The 20,211-nt window shown below is 35.9% G+C and overlaps 1 protein-coding gene across 6 annotated transcripts in view; it reads right to left on the bottom strand.

Moving 5' to 3' along the window:
- The window catches only part of Best1 (Bestrophin 1), a 73,785-nt gene that overhangs the window by 35,783 nt on the left and 17,791 nt on the right, over nucleotides 1–20,211 (bottom strand). For all 6 annotated transcript variants that reach the window (XM_067762928.1, XM_067762929.1, XM_067762927.1 and 3 more), the window contains exon 2: nucleotides 1,116–1,392. In XM_067762928.1, the coding sequence (XP_067619029.1) occupies nucleotides 1,116–1,186 (71 nt within the window). In that variant the 5' untranslated portion in view covers nucleotides 1,187–1,392. The remainder of the gene's footprint in view (nucleotides 1–1,115; nucleotides 1,393–20,211) is intronic.

Genomic DNA, 20,211 nt, shown 5'->3' on the forward strand with positions numbered 1-20,211 from the left:
TTGGTCAGTGATAGGAGATGTAGGAAGTGTGGGTTGGAGGAGGAAGCGATCGATCACGTTTTGTGCTCGTGCCCTGCGCTTGCCAGGGTAGGATTCCAGCTATAAGGAGTTATACGGCTGTTCGATCTAGAAGCAGCAAGTGGTATAGATCCTAGAAAGCTTCTAGTAATTGCCAAGAGGACGGAGTTATTTTAGATCATAGGTCCTGGTTTTTGATAGGGTTTGATCGGTAAACAACCTTCTGGTAGCACTACGAACTCATTCAGTCTACATATATCAGGTCCTCATGGACCGTCCAGTTCAACCTAGCCTTGGTCAGGTGCAACATTTATTATCTAATAGTTGCATATGTATTTTTCTTTGACTGTCTTAAAAGTTGAAGAGGAAACGGCTATATATTTTAACTATTTTTTGTAGATTGCATAATAATTTTTTGGGGCTGCTGACAGATGTTCGTTGCTGAGGGAAGTGACTCTATGTAAAAAGGAAAGATTAATTATTTCATTAAATGAAATTATGATTCCACTAAGTTTCTGCGTGAAATTGGTATTCGAGTTATTGCTACTTCCAAACTACTGTTACACAGTGTAAAATAAGAAAAGTTTCTTGCGTTTTTTTTTGTGACCTAGTTACCACGCTGGCGTCCGCCGTGGTGTGATGGTAGCATGCTCCGCCTACCACACCGAAGATCCTGGGTTCACGTCCCGAGAAAAGCAACATCAAAATTTTAGAAACAAGTTTTTTCAATTAGAAGAAAATTTGTCTAAGTGGGGTCGCCCCTCGGTAGTGTTTGGTAAGCACTCCGAGAGTGTATTTCTGCCATGAAAAGCTCTCAGTGAAAACAAGCTGTTCGGAGTCGGCACAAAACAAGTAGGTTCCGTCCCGCCAATTTGTAGGAAAAATTAAAAGGGGCACGACGCAAATTGAAAGAGAAGCTCGGCCTAAAATCTATTCTGAAGTTATCGCGCTTTACATACATTTTTTTCTATACCACGCTTAAGCTGTGATTTTTCACACTATAGTAACAAAACTTGCATAACACATAGATTTATTTATTTACATAAATATTTATATATACCAAGAATTTAAGGTGATTTAACTTCATCATCACTTACCTTCTCAGCAATTTCAGAAAGCATCCAAAGCCTCGGCAGGTCGCTACTTCAGCTGTATAAGTTACTGTCATTTTTTCTCACTTTCAGCTTTTTTTTTTTAATTATCACAATTGGTTATTTTATTTCTATTTCTTAATAAAAACTATTTGAGCTTTCTATATGTTAATTTCCAAAGTTTACGCTTTTTGTCACATATTGAGGACATTTGGCGGCAAATCATTGAGTGCAGCGAGTGTTTGCTTTGATGTGAATATCCTTGTAAATTGGGTCAGCATGACTGAAAAAAAAGTTAATTCCATTATAATTCGTGTTAAATAAGGCTTAACGTATTTGATAAAAAGTTAAAAAAAAAAAATAAAATAATAGCTCTAATAGAGAATTTCGTACCTAACTCAAAGGTATTCCATTCACCAATAGTGGCAATTAATCATAATAAAACTTGATGTCCGGAGGATATAAATCCGATTTTAAAACTTTACAATATGCGCCCATTTATGGTGCTTTTATATTTATATACGTGTAATAAAAGGCGCTGCGGTTATTGAGAACAGGTGAAGGCTTACTATGCATAATGAAACAATAGAAATTAAGTGAAAGTGTATTGTAATAAATCAATTCCTTTGATTATTCGTATGCATTGAACTCTTTTTAAATGGTATTTTATATTTGCAGTATATGCGTTTCTAAAATAAATATCAGAATAATTTTGGAACGATTTTCCTTCATTCCTTGTAAATTTTGGTAAATAACGGTTTCGGCGTTGTGCCATCTTCAGTGTTCAATTCAATTCAAGTTGGCACAACCCCGAAACAGCTTTGCCTTCAAGCCCAAATTGACAAGGGCTGAAAGAAAAGTATTCAAAAATAAATCTAACTTACTGTTCGAAAAAAGCAAGAATATAAAATAAGCGGGATTTAAATTAACTTGAATTTCAAATTCAAATTAACTTGTATTTGATATAAGAAATCCCTCTGAGGAAATAGTTTTAAGCTAAAGATCTTGTAATGGATCAGTTGAATAATTTACGATTAGCTATGTAGTACAATTTTTAAAAGAAATTGATAGTTCATTTCATCCCTGAAGTAACAAATTTTAATTTCAATTTATTTAAAGAACAATGTATTAGTGCATTAAGATCGAAAAAATGATCTTTTATAGCACAACAGTGGGGTATAGACAGAATTGTATGAGTTTCATTAAGAGCTTAAAACTAAGTATTAACATTTGTCAGGTAAATCATGCACAGATGCGTAGAACTAACAAACCAAATACATAATACATGTAATATAAATTGATTGTTATATAAATTCACTCTCTTATAATATAATAACTTGATGTAGTACATACAAGATTAGATAGCAAATCTTACGGAAAAATTATAATAATAATAATAATAAATAAAAAAAAAAAAACAATGAAAATGCGAATATAATATTTTCTTAAATTTGCCTTTGTTTAAATTTGTACGAATAGATGCCGGAAATTCGAATAGCATTGACGACAAATAGTTTTGCAGAGGAAAGAAGAGAGTAGGTAGAAACAATAAGGTTCTTTATGCGGGAAGATCTAGGAAAAATTAGTTTTTCATACAGGTAACTAGGCTGTTTCACAGTTATAAGACGGAAAAGAAAAATACAATTTCTAGCCTTTAAACACTCTAGCATTTCACATCCTAGGAGGTGAGACTTCCAGTCGGAGATGTGTTCATATCTTGGCAAGCAATATACACATCTTGTGCAATTATTGACTACCACTTCAATTTTACTGGCAGATTGGGAATCCAGTTTGCTATATATGAGTTATGGGTAGCACATAATCGGCAGGATAAGTTGTTTGGCTAGCTTTCTTCTAATAGTAACCGGAGTGCAAGAAGCAGAATATCTATATATAAAGTTGAATTATTTTGAGATATACCAGCTTCAGTGACTTTTGGATTATGTCGCGTGCTTCGTTCCGTTGTACTATCCTTTTTTCATCTTCTTATATTATAACAGGCTTGGTAGCTAGTTGTGTGTATTTACGGTATTCGCTACAATGTGAGTATGTATTTGGTTTCGTACCCGATTCTGAATGTTTCCGAAATAGTCCCGAAGTGATTCTAGTACAGTCCTAAAATAGTTTCGAAAAAGTCTCGAAATGATCCCAAACTTGCCCCGAAGTGATTCTGAAATTGTTCCAAATTGGTCCTGAAATAGTTTCGAAATGATCCCGAAAATAGTCCTTACCCAAATGATCCCGAAATAGTTTACCCAAAATGACATGAATGAAAATAATCCTGAAATTCACCTAAAGTCATTACGAAAAGCTCAAGAATCTGTCCCAAATGGTCAAAAAATATATTCAGGCCTGTTCTGAATTCCGACTCGGAATGAAAAGTAAAACGACATTGATTTCGACTCGGTTTCTATTTGGTGTTCTCAATTCCGATTGTAAAAAATCGATTCGAAGTCGATTTCGAATCGTTTTCATTCCGATTCGGTAACCAGTTTAATCAGCTGTTTTTGTTTATGTGTTTTGTTTTAAGTATCATAAAATTTTATTTTAATTAAAAAATGCCTGCAGGTATGGTTTTTGGATGCGCAGACGCAAGAAGACGTGCTATTGTGCGTGCGAATCGTAAAAATGCGCTGGATCGGAATTCAGAACAGGTCGACTTCATTTCGATCAGCATCGATTTGTTTGCCTAATAGATTTCTTGATAGAAGTTTTTAAAGAAAGATTTATTATGCCAATTTAACTCAAATTTAAACAAAAAATACATACAACTCTTCCAAATAAAATGAAGAATTAAAAAAAAATTATTTGAAAGACAAATATCGCAACATTTGTGTATAATCTGCCAATTAATTTTCATTCCGACTGCTCAGAGGCAATACTTTTCAAACCGATAATTTTTGGTCGGAATCGAAATTGAGAACACCAATCCATTTCGATTCCGAAAAAATTGATCGGAATCGGAATTCAGAACAGGCCTGATTAAGAATATATAAAAAGGTGGCACTTAGCTCCATACTAGTTGATATGCATGCGAATGTCCGGCCGACGGATATGATTTTCACATATTGCAGATAAACATCTAATGGAAAGTATTTGCAACACAAACAATAAAAAAAAAATATATTGAAAACTAACGATGATATTTAGCCAAGTAAAACTTAATTTTTATGGTACTAAGTAGAATTAATGTACTATTAATATGCAAACAAAAAAAAAAAACAACCAATTCTCTTTTTTTTTTTTTTTTGGTTTGAAAAGTTTGCAATTTTTTTAAACATTTTTGTGGCTTGATATGGATATGAAAAGCCCCAATGCCGTTGAAATTGCTGCTTTATTTATTGCTTGCTTATTGCAAAAGTATAAGTTATAATAAAATATTGCTCTACGCAATTAAGAAATCTTAAAACTTTGTTAATAGCATATTTCCACTTAAGCTTTATTCGAGATTTAGGTATTTCAAGAGATTTAACGTTAAATTTTGCATACAAAATAAATCTCGAAACGCAAAATATTTAAGTTAAATTTTGGTAACCTAAAATTCATATGCCATGTAATTCTTCGAGAGGAAAATATTTTAGGGTTGAAGCAGTTTTTAAATTCATAAATGGAAGAGGTTTTTTGAAAATCTTCAAGTTGCGATTATTGCCAAAAGTGAATAAAATAAAATATAAATATTTTTTGTGGTACCACTTAGAGATTGCATTTCATAAGAAGAAAAAAAAATATTTTTATTAAGCAGGGAGTACCTTTACTGATTTCCTGTATGGAAACATTTTTTAAACAATTTTTTAATTTTTATTTATTTAAGAACTTGGGAAAAATCGAAACAGCGTGACATCAGGATGGACAAGATCACAGCTGTTTCGATTATATCATGTAAATTTCTTCAAAGCCTTTCCCCCGGGAGTGATTTTCGAACCCACACTCCTGCGGTGATTGAACTTTATTTGTTTCTTTTTTTGCAGATGGGTTAGGTTTTTGATGCTAATTAAAGGGTAGGAAATCAACTAAATATGTACTAAATAACGTTTGAATTCTCTACGGTACCGGAAGCCGATGTAATAAGATGCATTCTTAAAATTAAGACCAAAGCAATCGGAGTAGATGGAATTCCAATTATATTTGTAAAAATGATTCTGCCTCTCATTGTAGGAACAGTTACCCATATAATCAACCATTCGATAACAACCTCATGCTTCCCGGAATTTTTAAAAGTGGCCAAAGTTCGACCTTACCCAAAAATAGAAAAGCGTTTTCCCCGGGAGATTTCAGGCCTATTAGCATCTTACCGATTTTATCAAAAGCGTTCGAAAGCTTATTGGCGGAACAAATCAGGACCCACGTGTCTGTACACAATCTACTCTCGCCATACCAGTCAGGCTTCAGAGCTGGTCACAGCTGCTCGACTGCTCTTATAAAAATCTTGGATAACATACGCGTACCCTTTGACAAAGGCCAACTAACAATCCTGTGTCTACTCGATTTCTCGAAAGCCATTGACTCAGTCAATCACACACTACTGTGCTATATTTTAGATTCAGTAATAATGCTCGAAAGATGATGGAAAGCTACTTATCAGGCAGGATTTAAATTGTTATGAATGGAACAGATGTGTCAGAGCCGATGGAAATAGTTGCGGGGGTTCCCCAGGGATCTATACTTGGCCCTTTGCTTTTTAGTCTTTTTATTAATGATGTGTTCAATGTTGCAGATTTGTAAATATGCACGCTTATGCTGATGATATTCAGCTGTACTTGGCTGGTGACTTTAGTGCAACTCCTGATCTTTGCCTTAAAATCAATAGCGACTTATCGGCGATATTTGGTTGGGCTAATAACAATGGATTGTGCCTCAATGCTGGAAAATCGTACTGCTTGCCCATTCCGAGGCTTGAAATACCTAAAATAAGCATCGGGAACGCTGCTATAACAACCGTCAATAAAGCTAAAAACCTTGGAGTTGTGTTGAACTCTAGCTTCACTGCGATCGATCATGTTAATACAGTAGTGGGTAAGGTATATGGGACTCTTCGTAATTGGAGGCAAACTGCGCCCTATACCCCTCTTCAAATCAGGAAAAAACTTGCCATCCAACTAATGGTCCCAATCATTGCGTATTCTGAGTTAGTTTACAAGAAGCTAGACTCAAGGTCGGCTCATAAAATTGAGGTTGTGTTTAATCAAGTTACGCGTTATGTTTATGGACTGGGCAAGTTCGACCATATATCAGCATGGAGAAATCGAGTTTTAGGATGCAACATATTCGATTACCATAAGGCTAGCAGCTGCATTTTTCTTTTCCGTCTTATTTCAACAAAGACGCCGTCGTACTTATACGATAAAATAGTCTTTAATAAATCGACAAGATCATGCACCTTAGCTGTCCCTATTTTTAACTACGTAGAGTCTACTAGGTTGTTTTTCGTCAACACCATACGTCTCTGGAATTCTATTCCTACTGCTGTAAGAAATTCTCTGAACCAAAACAACTACAAACAGATTCTTTATAGTTTTTTCTCTAGTGATAGCACTTGAGCTTTTTATCTATTGGCACTTTTGATATCTACATATTTCCCTATACTCCTTAACCTTTTTGTTTCTACTTCACTCTCATCTATTTTCTATATTTTGAAACACAACTTAAGATATAGAAATATATATATGTAAATTAATTAGTATTATATAAACCACAATGGTTATGACATCTGTTCGTTGTACTATAAAAGATTTCATTATCTTAAGGTACTAATAATTAAATTGCCTAAATTGCCTAAAGAGAATTTTACGTGCTTTGATGACATGCATGACGCTTTCAGCTTTTACTGTTAATAGCAAGGACGTGAGAGAGATTATAGATGAAATCGGTTGACAGCAAGTTGAAAAGACAACATTTGTGAACTTAACATCTAATAAACAGTTAGGAATAGTTTCATTGCGTAACACTTTTCATACGAAAATAAAAAAAAGTACGGAATACAAAACCAACCAAACTTGCCAAAATTAGACATGTACTCTATAACTCTAAAAATACAGTTAGAAATATTTGATCAGTGCAAAAACGTTTTATGTGAGGCGCGTAAAAATAAATACGCCAATGCCGAAAGTTATTAACGATAGAAAAGTTAAAAGAAAATGAAAACGAAAAAGAATAAGAAGAAAAACGAAAAAGAATAACAATGAAGAATCTAGAAAAAATCGTTTTCGATTTGGAGCATTTTTTCCAGATCAAATTTGCTCTAAAAGCTTAAACTAAAATAAACTTTATTTCTTTGATTTCGATTTTTTTACTAACGAAACATTTTTTTTTTTTTGATACATTTTTTCACATCAACAACATTTAAAATTTGTTTATTGATCTCTCTGTGCAGGGCTGGAAAAAATGTCGAACAGCAAACTGAAATGTAAAATGTAATTCTTGTTATCATAATTCAATTACTAGAGGTTTGTTCTTCAATGACGGCAGAACTATGACACTCCCACATTGAAAAATCTGGACGGGTTGCTTTTACGAAGTAAGGAAAACGGGTAATAATTCAATTCCCTTTAGCGAAAATTGTAGTAGAAAAGTACATTTAGTAGTATATTAGTAGTGATAATAAATTTGTAAATGCCAACACGTTTTGGAGGAAATAATTCATTTTCTACTAAATATTTCGTGAATTGATACAGAGAATTTTATTCAAAAATACACTATATCAAAATTTTTTTCAAAAACTCCCTATATGAGCATAAGTTCAATGAATTTTGACATAAGAGGGAGTTAATGAAAAGCATTCTGAGGCGATCTTCAATCTAATTCTAATATAGGACGTTTTTGTGACAAATCACGAAAGTGCACGATTCCTTGGTGTCCGTACTTTTCATAAAACCTATGTTCATCCGCACTATTAGATCATGGCATAATTAATAAATTCATCATAAAATTAAAATAAATGTTCTAAGGAATTATGCAGTTCAGTACTTATCAGGTATTTGTAAACTGATTGCTACTACTTTCTACTACTAATATTTTTCCAAAAATTGCAAAGAAACAACACAGTTAATGGATGTCAATTCGATTTGGGAGCAAAATGGCTGCAATTTTCAAATAATTTGTCTGTCGAGCAAACCTCTTGTGATTGAATCATGACTTGTTATCATGTTGAAAAAGATAAGATGAAAAAAGTTGCAATAAAATCGATCAAACAAAAACTATCACGAAAAAAATAGAACGTTTTTTGCTCTTCTGAAAATTTATCATTTGGTCGATTAAAACATTATTCGTGAATACCCTTCATGGGTCTTATCGATGTGCTCATAGTATGCACTTTGTGTTTAGACTTCGTTTTGTTGTTAAGTATTGTTAAAGTTTTATTGTTTTTACTTGTACAGTTCAATTCCTTTATTGTGTGAGTCACTCATATACATAGAACATGCTCTTGTCATACTTTTTTTCCTACAAAAGACTTAAAAACTTTTGTATTGTTCAATAAATTGAGACGTGAAGCAGTATTTTAAATGATAATGAAATTGTTATAATACAGGTAATTTTCCCTTCACTTTACAGCTAGCAAACGAACAAGTAAGAACACTTTTAAGTTCTTTTGTTCATAAGGAAATGTAATTCACCTAAGCATCCTACACAAAATACAAAAAAAAAAAAACCAAAAAAAAATACAATGCCTTGAGCGTTAATTACTATATTGTATATAAACAATAGTTAAAAAATAGTTAAAAAAATAACTAAATAAGTATTTGTAAACTTTAGTGTCTAATGTAAAACTGTGTGAATAATTTCTACTAAATACTCGCTTGTTTATTGTCTTTGAAGCTGGACACATGTCGGTTATTTGTTGTATCGCCAATTGTAAAGAATTCACAAAACATGCTATGAAATGCATGCTAGCTATAACTAATAATAAATGAATATATACATATTATATAAATATTTTTACCAACTACCTACATTAACATGGGTCGATTTGTATGGACGAAAATTAACCGATATCGCGCCATCGATTTTTCGATAGGATTTGGGCTCAGGAAAAAAAGTTCCACTGCGCATACCCAAAAAAATAATTTTCGAGCCTAATGTAAGGCGCGATAACCTCCGAAGAGATCTTAGGCTGAGCTTCACTTCCAATTTGGGTCGTGCTGCTTTTTAATTTTTCCTACAAATTGGCGGGATGGGACCTACTTGTTTTATGTCGCCTCTGAACGGCATCTGCAAGGGAGATGTGTTTTCACTGAGAGCTTTTCATGGCAGAAATACACTCGGAGTGCTTGCAAACACTGTCGAGGGGCGACCCCGCTTAGAAAAATTTTCTTCTAATTGAAAAACCTTGTTTCTAAAATTTTGATGTTGCTTTACCCGTGGCGTGAACCCAGGATCTTCGATGTGGTAGGCGGAGCACGCTGCCATCACGCCACGGTGATGTAAAAAAGTTGGTGATAACAGTTTTTTGAAAAAAAAAAATTTTATTTTTTTGGGTTTTGGGGAGTGTTTTGGTCGAAAAATTTACCCTTTCGCCATTTTATTTTCGCAGACTTGAAAATTATTTTTTTGGGTATGCGTAGTGGAACTTTTTTTCCTGAGCCCAAATCCTATCGATGGCGCGATATCGGATAATAAATCGACCCAATCTAACCTACGTGCAGTTTTAATAAAAGTCCCAACTTTGAAAATTACATATAAAAGCGTACTCTGTCTCATCGATGAACAATGTATTAGTTGAGCGCAGAGTTGCTTTTCTAATTTTTTTATACTATATACCAAGAATAAACGAAAATAGTTTCAAATATTACTCAAAAAATTTATGTGAACTACCCCAATGTATTTATACTCGTTGAGCTTTTCCATCCATGCTTGACAGGTAGACTTAATTAAAATAAGTAAGAAAGCCTGATTTCGGCTGGAACCGCATATCATAAACGCAGCTGTCGACTTTCAATGAAAACTCTACAGTTCGCTAATTTGTGCGAAATACATACTTACATATATACATATTTTCGTAAAATTATATGTCTATATAAAAGCAAACAACTTATGATAACAAATCGCATATATGAACTACTTTTTTCCCATGAAGTACAATGATTTGAATTATTAGTATCCCTCATATATCCTGGTATGAACGTTTGAAAGTTTGAGCCTAAATATGAAACTTTTTTTATGGTACATACATATGTATATAACCAAACCAAATTTGGCTTCAAATAAAGGTTATAAATGTGTTCCTGAAAACGAGTTCACAGAGAGGTCCACACTTACAAATGAGGTCTTCTTTGAAAATTACGTTATGAGCTTTCGTGTTTTAAATATTTGAGGTGATACAGCATTTTTGTTAGAGGTGGGCGAAGTCGAAAAGGACCTCAAAAGCCTAAGAGAAAAAATACAGGTGGAAGTCCCCGACGTCACCACGAAGGTGTTAGAAGAGGACCAACCGCCAAATGGTGCTGTGACTTGCACAGAGGAACACCCGGCACAACAGTCACGAGAGTCTGAAGGGGGCCTCGAATACTCTAAACCAAAAGGGCAAGAAGAGACGACGGGTGCTGCGAGTCCTACAGATAAACCTCCAACACAGTAAAGTGGCGTCGAGCAAACTCCTCCTAACCCTTGAGGAGGGTTCGTTTGACGTGGCGCTGATCCAGGACCCGTGGCTCTCATCGGGAGGAAAGGTTTCTGGACTTAGGGCGCGCGGGTTTGGCGTTTACTACGCGCAAACGGAAGGACGGGTGCGAGCTGTAGTAATTGTAAGGAAACAGCTGCATTCATATATGCTGCCTAATTACACCACGGATGACCTCGTAGCGGTGGCCGTTGAGCAAAAGAATAAGCAGGCATTTATCCTGGCATCCTGCTACATGGCCCATGCTGCGGAGGTTCCACCGATGGGGTGCAAAAGGCTAGTACAGGAGGAAGGGCACAAAGGGCGGTTGGTCATAGGCGCAGATGCAAATGCGCACCACAATGCGTGGGGAGGAGCAGATACGAACGAGAGAGGCGAATCTCAATTTTGTTACATCCTGCAAACCAATTTGCAGATATCCAACAGGGGAAATGTCCCTTCATACATTGGTCCAACATCCAGCAATGTTCTGGATATTACATTGAGCTCCGAGCGTTATATATCAAGGTATGATTGGATGGTTCTTGATAGACCATCCTTCTCCGACCATGCGTATATCAGCTTTAGCATCCCCCTAAAGAGGGTAGAGAAGGGAGGAACCTTTAGAAACCCTCGGTCAATGAACTGGAATAAATTCCAGAAACATGTAAAAACAAAACTGGGACAACCCAAAGAGGTTGCCAATGTGGAGGAACTGGAGGAGTCGAATGAATTCCTAACAAGGACGCTTATGACTGCGTATAACAAAGCTTGCCCTCTAAGAAGATTCAGAGGAAAAGCAAAGCCGCCATGGTGGAGCAATGAGCTGAGTCTTCTAAGAAGACAGGTTAAAGAAATGTTTAAGCTCGCAAAGACCGCGGAAAGCGAAGCGTGTTGGGACGAGTACAGGGATCTACTGAGGATCTACAAGCGTGAAATTACCAGGGCGAAGAGAAACTCATGGAAAAGTTTCTGCACGGACAAAGAGTGCTCCAGTGAAACAGCACGGTTGAAAAAAGTCCTAGCAAGGGGAACATAGTCCAAGTACTGATAAAGAAAGAGAACAGGGAATGGTCACGTAGTAGTGAGGAATGCCTTGAGGTGATTCTCGACACACATTTCCCATCTGGAGATGGTTTAGAAGAGCCAGCAAACATCATTCACACTTCGATCACGAAGCTAGTAGTGCAGGGCTTGTTGACCGATACCAATAGAATGGGCAGTGAAAACGTTTTCTAAATTTAATTCGCCGGGCCCAGAGGGTATATTCTCGGCCATGCTACAAGTTTCAAGTATAGCGGTCGTGGAATGACTTAAAATAATATTCGATGGGTGTATAAGGCTGAATCATGTACCGCACTCTTGGAGAACTGCTCGTGTAGCTTTCCTACCAATAAACACATTAGCTTAACATCATATCGGCTCAAAACCTTTGAGAGGCTGATAGATGTGTATATAAAGTCCAACGTGGATGAAAAGCTGCTCTCCACAACACAGCATGCGTACACCAAAGGCAAGTCGGTAGACACCGCATTGCATAGGGTGGTAATAAGCATAGAGAAATCCATGGAATATAATGAGTATTCTCTAGGAGTCTTCTTGGACATTGCCGGGGCTTTCAATAATGTTTCAAAATGGGCTGTTATGGATGGTCTTAATTACATTAAAGTACATCCTGCCTTAATCAGACGGATCGGCTGCATGTTAAATTGCAGAAAGATTACATCACAATTGGGATTTTACGAGGCCACGAAACCAGTGGACAGGGGCACGCCGCAGGGAGGGGTGCTATCACTTCTGCTGTGGACGCTGCCCATTAACCAACTGCTCAGGCGATTCGATGAGGGCCCGTAGAACTTACGGCTTACGCAGATGACGTTGCAACTGTCATAAGTGGAAAGTTCCTTCCAACGATTAGTCTTTGATGGATCGGGCGCTTCGGGATATTCATACCTGGGCATCTAATTTCGGGTTGAAAGTCAATGCGGATAAGACGGATAAGGTTTTGTTTTCAAAGGAGTACAAGGTCCCAAATTGGACCAGGCCTAAATTAGGAGGGGTGACCTTACAGGAGAAACCTTGCACAAAATATCTAGGAATCATCCTAGACAGTAAGCTGTCATGGAAGCTCAACGTGGAGTAGAGGGAGCCCTGAAAACAACCCCGATGGAAATTGGCGCAAGGGTGCGCAAATGGCGGACGAGGCGATACATGTGTACACAAATGGTTCCAAAGTAGTTGAAGGAGTAGGGTCTGCGGTATACTGTGCTGAGCCTGAGCCTACAGGCTGCCGGATTACTGTAGCGTTTTCCAAGCGGAAATATTTGCCGTAACCAAAGCAGTAGAAACCCTGGAAGAGAATAGCTTAAGCTGCAACCGTGTTAATTTTTATATTGACAGTCAAGCAGCAATTAAGGCAATAATCTCGCATAGCACAGCATCTAAATGCGTGTTAGAGTGTAAGCAGTCTCTGGGCATATGGGAATAGATGGGAATGAAAAAGCGGACGGACTAGCTAAAAAGGGCGCTTCCTTTGAAGCTTGTTCCGTAGACGGCCCAATTAGACTGGGCGAGATTAAGCGAAGGCGAGAGGTGCACATGATCGACCAAGCGGGAAAGGCGTGGGTTCAAGCGTGGGGCTGTAAAGTGTTGAAGATTATGTGCAGGTCTTACAACCTTAGACTAACAAAGTTGCTTCGATCACTAAAAAGAGAGGGCCGTAGACTCATGACGGGTATTCTGACTGGGCACTGCCTTCAAATTAGGCTTGGTCAGTGATAGCAGATGTAGGAAGTGCGGATTGGAGGACGAAACGATCGAGCACGTTCTGTGCTCGTGCCCTGCACTTGCCAGGCTAAGACTCCAGCTATTAGAAGTTATACAGCTGTCAGATCTAGAAGCAGCAAGTGGCTTAAGTCCTAGGAAGCTTCTAGTATTTGCCAAGAGGACGGAGTTATTTTGTAACATAGGTCCTAGTTTTTGATAAGGTTTTTCAGTTTGGTCTTTAAAACAAACTTCTGGTAACACAACGGACTAAATCAGTCTATGTGAGGTCCTCATGGAACGGCCAGTTCAACTTAACCTAACCTAGCATTTTTGTTGTTGTAGGTTTTTAAACATTTTCTTTATATAGTATATTTCATAAACATATAATCTGTCTAATGTGTATGTTGACAAAATCTTTTTTCACAATTTTCGCCAAAAATGGCGAAATAAATTGGGGATGGATTGTACCTTTCTGCATATAACATAGAAGCATCAGTGGTATGTTAGTGACTTTTTTGTATGTCCCACTTCTCATGTTAAAAAGGGCAAATATAAGTCTTCGGCGAAATAGGGAGACGTTTACATAACTTATATGAGGAAGCACACTCTATGGGAGTGTGAGTAACTTACATTTTATTTTAAGAGCAAAGTAAAAAGCTGGCACATAGCTTCACATTTTGCGTTTTCATGAAGTAAGTTTCAGAGATATAAAACAATATTTGGTGTGGGTATAAAACTGGACCTCTTCTTTCTATTGAGCAGTTCCCTTTGTGCACGCAAATCCTCAATTATAAAAACAAAGAAAAATCTAGTGGGCTGGAGCCAAATCGTAACATACGACCACGGATCGAAAATTATTTTCACTCACCGACGGGTCACAAATTCCATTAGCTTGCTTAACCTACTGAGCTTTTACATCTTTGTGAGAAAACGTATAACACCTCAAATGTATAACAAAATGTTTCGAAAATGAATATTTGACTTGCAGTATTTTTCACAAATTAAATATTTAATTTTTAAATTTTCAACACCAAGTTTAAACTCTTGGGGTTTGTTTTAAATCCATACATGTTCTTTTAGTTTCAGACGTTTCTATTTTCGGATTTTTGAAACTTCCTGGATTTGTTTCCAACACAGAAGTGACTACAAGTTTCTATTTTTAGTTTTTGAAATTTTTTTGGTTTTGCTTTAAAACAACTTAAAGATTTAAGACTTATTGTTTAAATAAGTTTTAAACAGAAACTGAATAAAAATAAAAAGCACAGTAGTAAATGGAGGGGTTTCCATTTACTAATGCTTACTTAGGCTCTTTTGACCATTAGCGTTTGGTGCAAATAAAAACAAACTTATTTCACCATTCCAACCCGACGTTTCGCTAGTCCCTCTAACTTTTTCAAGTGCGATCTGTGTATTTTAGTATAGAGGTTTCCAATTTAGTAAAAATAGTTTAAAAAATTGCTTAAACCAATGAATGGTTTAAAATTTAGGCTGACATTTCCATGCGCGTAGTCAATGTAGGCTGTATCACATCTTTATTATAAAATTTTACTAAATTTGTGGCATGCTCCTTATGATGTTTTTATAAGCTAATTTTTATTGTTTGATCGGCATTTGTTGATGGGCTATCCCAAATTATCCATTTCTCTAAATTTCCTATATCGAAATAATGGATATATGTAGTCCGATTTTGTTCATTTTCATTACCAATCTTCAAATAAACTCGCTTACCAAACTTTTAGATATGCAGACAAACAGATTGACTCAATCGTAATCTTTTCCGACACCATTTAATTTTGTCACATGGAAGTGTGTCTCGATTCCTTTATATCATAACAACCCAGCGTTAAGTGATTTATGCTATAATACGAGTATCCGGTGTACAAATATAGTTGGGTATGAAGAGCAGACAAATATCTTAGCACTGTTCTAAAAAAATTTCAAAATTTAAATGCCTGGCAAGTGACGACATCGACTGCTAAGTGGATTATCACCACATCTCGGCTGCCGTTTCGAAAACGCCCTACATCAGAAAACTCTTGGACAACGCCCTATTTCAGAATTTGCTTCCAAAATGCTCTACCTCAGATTTCGGTTGAGGAACCTAAAATACAAAACCAAGTTTGAACTAAATCGGAAGTGCGATATTAAATTCGGTGTTCCTTTTCGAAGATAAAGCCCCACATTTGTACGTGTTTGAAATAACATCACTGAAGTCAACCCTTTTCTCTTGTTAAAACGCTCACGAATCTCTAATAATAACAACTTCCTATAGCCATGTGGGTTAATTGTTACGAGGGCAGTCTGATACTTGCGTCTAATTGATGCTCAAAAACTATTCGATTAAAAAACAAGTGAGGACGGGACTGTCTTCGGCTGTGCCGAAGACTTCATACCTTTCATGAATGGGGCTGAACAATCTTATCCCGTTCGTAATCTCCAAATAATCGGATGTATAAGATAAGAAATATATAGTGAACAGATGTACATACCTAAACGATTTTTAAGATAAATACAAAATAAAAAATGGCAAAAAACCCCGTTATATGAACGATCGGTTGTATGGGATCGAAATGATTTTTACAGGAAATCTTCTATGATATATTAGAATATATATCACCAAGTTTCACGTTTTTTTATTGGAAACTAAGGGAGAAATGGCCAAAAATCTTTCTATCTGAACGATCGGATGTATGGGATAGGTATATACTATATACATATAGCTCCGATCAAAGTGATTTTTTTCAAGAAATCTTCTATGATATATTAGAATAAAATATCAACAAGTCTAACGTTTTTATATTTGAAATTAAGGGAGAAATAGCTAAAAATCTTTCTATCTACACGATCGGTTGTATGGGATATATATTATATATAGCTCCGATCGAAATGATTTTTCCAGATATCTTCTATGATACATTAGAATATATATCACCGAGTTTCACGTTTATACTTTCTAAATTGCGGCAGGAATGACCAAAATCGTTTTATCTGAACGATCGGTTGCATGGGAGATATATGTTATAGCGGTCCGATCCTAACGGATCTCACAAATGTTTCATATAATACAAAAATACATCCTTGTGTCAAATTTCATTGAGATATCTCAAAATTTGAGGGACTAGTTTGCGTTCAAACAGACAGACGGACAGACGGACGGACGGACAGACGGAGATGGCTATATCAACTCAGTTCGTCGCCCTGATCAATCCGGTATACTTAATGGTGAGTCTATCTTCTATATTTCTCAACGTTACAAACATGGGACCAAAGTTAATATACCATTTCATGTTCATGAAAGGTATAATTAATGCACCAGAGAAAATACATTTAGCTCCGAATCCTTTTTCGAAACATTTAAAAAACTGTGATAGTATAAACTGAATTACAATTTTTTGATTAGATTCGAGGACAGTGAAGAACAATTCGCATCTGACAGATACTATATATTATCTTTAAAAAACTTCGAGATCACTTTCTTTTTCAAACATTAAGATATATATCGTCTTTAAGAAAGATTAAGAAGTTGAAGAGGATCCCTGAAACATTACGACATAAAGTATTTGTAGGGAAAAATATTAATGATATTTTACTAGAATACCTTTACCTTTACTTATCTCGCTGGCCTCGTTATTTACTATATGCGCATTCATTCATACTGATGCCCGCGTGAAAAATTATGATAGCTCACTGTGTAAATTGCAGTGCTAGGGTAAACAGATGAATATCACAAATCGCAACAAGTCAGCTGACAAAGAGAATGAGACTATGTATTAAGTACTTCGCCGCAGTACAAGTGAATTTCAATGCAATGTGACGATGACGCTTGCATTCGGATGTGATGAAAGGGAAATGGCAAAATTTTGTATAGGAAAGATTTGCAACGTACAAATATACATAAGTAGGTATATTTAAAGCAAGGTCGACACAGGAATTTTTCCTATTCTCTAACAAAAACATGGAACAATATTAAATGTACTTATGATAAGTATATTTAAAAAATAAGTAAGGAAGGCTAAGTTCGGGTGTAACCGAACATTACATACTCAGTTGAGAGCTATGGAGACAAAGTAAGGGAAAATCACCATGTAGAGAAATTAACCTAGAGTAACCCTGGAATGTGTTTGTATAACATGTGTATCAAATGGATGGTATTAAAGAGTACTTTAAGAGGGCCATGGTTCTATAGGTGGACGCCATTTAGGGATATCGCCATAAAGGTGGACCAGGGCTGACTCTAGAATTTGTTTGTACGATATGGGTATCAAATGAAAGGTTCTAATGAGTATTTTAAAAGGGAGTGGGCTTTAGTTCTATAGGTGGACGCCTTTTCGAGATATCGCCATAAAGATGGACCAGGGGTGACTCTAGAATTTGTTTGTACGATATGGGTATCAAATGAAAGGTGTTAATGAGAATTTTAAAAGGGAGTGGGACTTACTATAGGTGGACGCCTTTTAGGGATATCGCCATAAATGTGGACCAGGGGTGACTCGAGAATTTGTTTGTACGATATGGGTATCAAATGAAAGGTTCTAATGAGTATTTTAAAAGGGAGTGGGCTTTAGTTCTATAGGTGGACGCCTTTTCGAGATATCGCCATAAAGGTGGACCAGGGGTGACTCTAGAATTTGTTTGTACGATATGGGTATCAAATGAAAGGTGTTAATGAGTATTTTAAAAGGGAGTGGGCCTTAGTTCTATAGGTGGACGCCTTTTCGAGATATCGCCATAAAGGTGGACTAGCGGTGACACTATAATTTGTGTACGATATGGGTATCAAATTAAAGGTATTAATGAGGGTTTTAAAAGGGAGTGGTGGTAGTTGTATATATGAAGGCGTTTTCGAGATATCGAGCAAAATGTGGACTAGGGTGACCCAGACCATCATCTGTCGAGTACCGCTAATTTATTTATATATGTAATACCACGAACAGTATTCCTGCCAAGATTCCAAGGGCTTTTGATCTCGCCTTGGAAGGTGCCACACCGATTTTACAAATTTTTTTCTTAAGTTATATTTTGCGTCAGTAAACCAATCCAATTACCATGTTTTATCCCTTTTTTCGTATTTGGTATAGAATTATGGCTTTTTTTCATTTTTCGTAATTTTCGGTATCGAAAAAGTGGGCGTGGTCATAGTCGGATTTCGGCCATTTTTTATACCAATACAAAGTGAGTACAGATAAGTACGTGAACTGAGTTTAGTAAAGATATATTTATTTTTGCTCAAGTTATCGTGTTAGCGGCCGAGCGGAAGGACAGACGCTCGACTGTGTATAAAAACTGGGCGTGGCTTCAACCGATTTCGCCCTTTTTCACAGAAAACCGTTATCGTCCTAGAATCTTAGCCCCTACCAAATTTCACAAGGATTGGTAAATTTTTGTTCGACTTATGGCATTAAAAGTATCCTAGACAAATTAAATATAAAAGGGCGGAGCCACGCCAATTTTGAAAATTTCTTTTATTTTTGTATTTTGTTGCTCCATATCATTACTGGAGTTGAATGTTGACATAATTTACTTATATACTGTAAAGATATTAACTTTTTTTTTTAAATTTGACTTTAAAAAATTTTTTTTTTAAGTGGGCGTGGTAGTTCTTCGATTTAGCTAATTTTTATTAAGCACACATATAGAAATAGCAGTAACGTTCCTGCCAAATTTCATCATGATATCTTCAACGACTGCCAAATTACAGCCTGAAAAACTTCTAAATTACCTTCTTTTAAAAGTGGGCGGTGCCACGCCCATTGTCCAAAATTTTACAAGTTATTCTGCGTCATACGTTCAACTCACCTACCAAGTTTCATCGCTTTATCCGTCTTTGGTAATGAATTATCGCACTTTTTCGATTTTTCGAAATTTTCGATATCGAAAAAGTGGGCGTGGTTATAGTCCGATATCATTCATTTTAAATAGCGATCTGAGATGAGTGCCCAGGAACCTACATACCAAATTTCATCAAGATACCTCAAAATTGACTCAAGTTATTGTGTTAACGGGCGGACGAACGGACGGACGGACATGGCTCAATCAAATTTTTTTTCGATGCTGATGATTTTGATATATGGAAGTCTATATATATTTGATTGAAATATAGCACTTGCGACGAATAGGGGAACTTGTCATTTGTGAAATGTGTAGCTCCAACAAAGAAAACTGGTAGGTAATAATAAACCAACAGTAAGGCTTTTATCCAATACTTGTGTTCCACAAATGCAACTCAGGAGGAGATTCATAACATTTTCGTTTTCATGATATCAACTTTAAAATTTTTTGCAAGTAGGATGCGTTTTTATTTTCGCTCTGTAGAAAGTTTGATTTATATAAGCTTCAAGTACATAGCGATGTGGAACTGATCGATTTGTCGATTTTTTATCGAAAAACTATCAATTTATTTGTAATTTGCTAGCGGAAGTTATCCATTTTTCATCGAAAATATATAGATTTTTTTAAAGAAAAGTAAACAAATAGTTATCGAAAAATATCACTGAAAATTTATTGATATTTATTTGGTAATTTTAACCGATTTTTTATGGATAAGAAATCGATATTTTTTTGTCAACAACTCCATACATTTATAAAAATCGATAACTTTTTGTTTTTTTCGACGCAGATAATTCATCGATAAGTCCTCGATAACATTTGTTATGATAAAAAGCCGAAGACTCGTAGGTAACAAACAATATTGACCGCCACATAACTTTTCATATTCATAAATGAAATTTTCCGAAACCTGCTAAA

This window comes from Eurosta solidaginis, chromosome 1, assembly GCF_040869045.1.
Source record: "Eurosta solidaginis isolate ZX-2024a chromosome 1, ASM4086904v1, whole genome shotgun sequence".
NCBI lineage: Eukaryota > Metazoa > Arthropoda > Insecta > Diptera > Tephritidae > Eurosta > Eurosta solidaginis.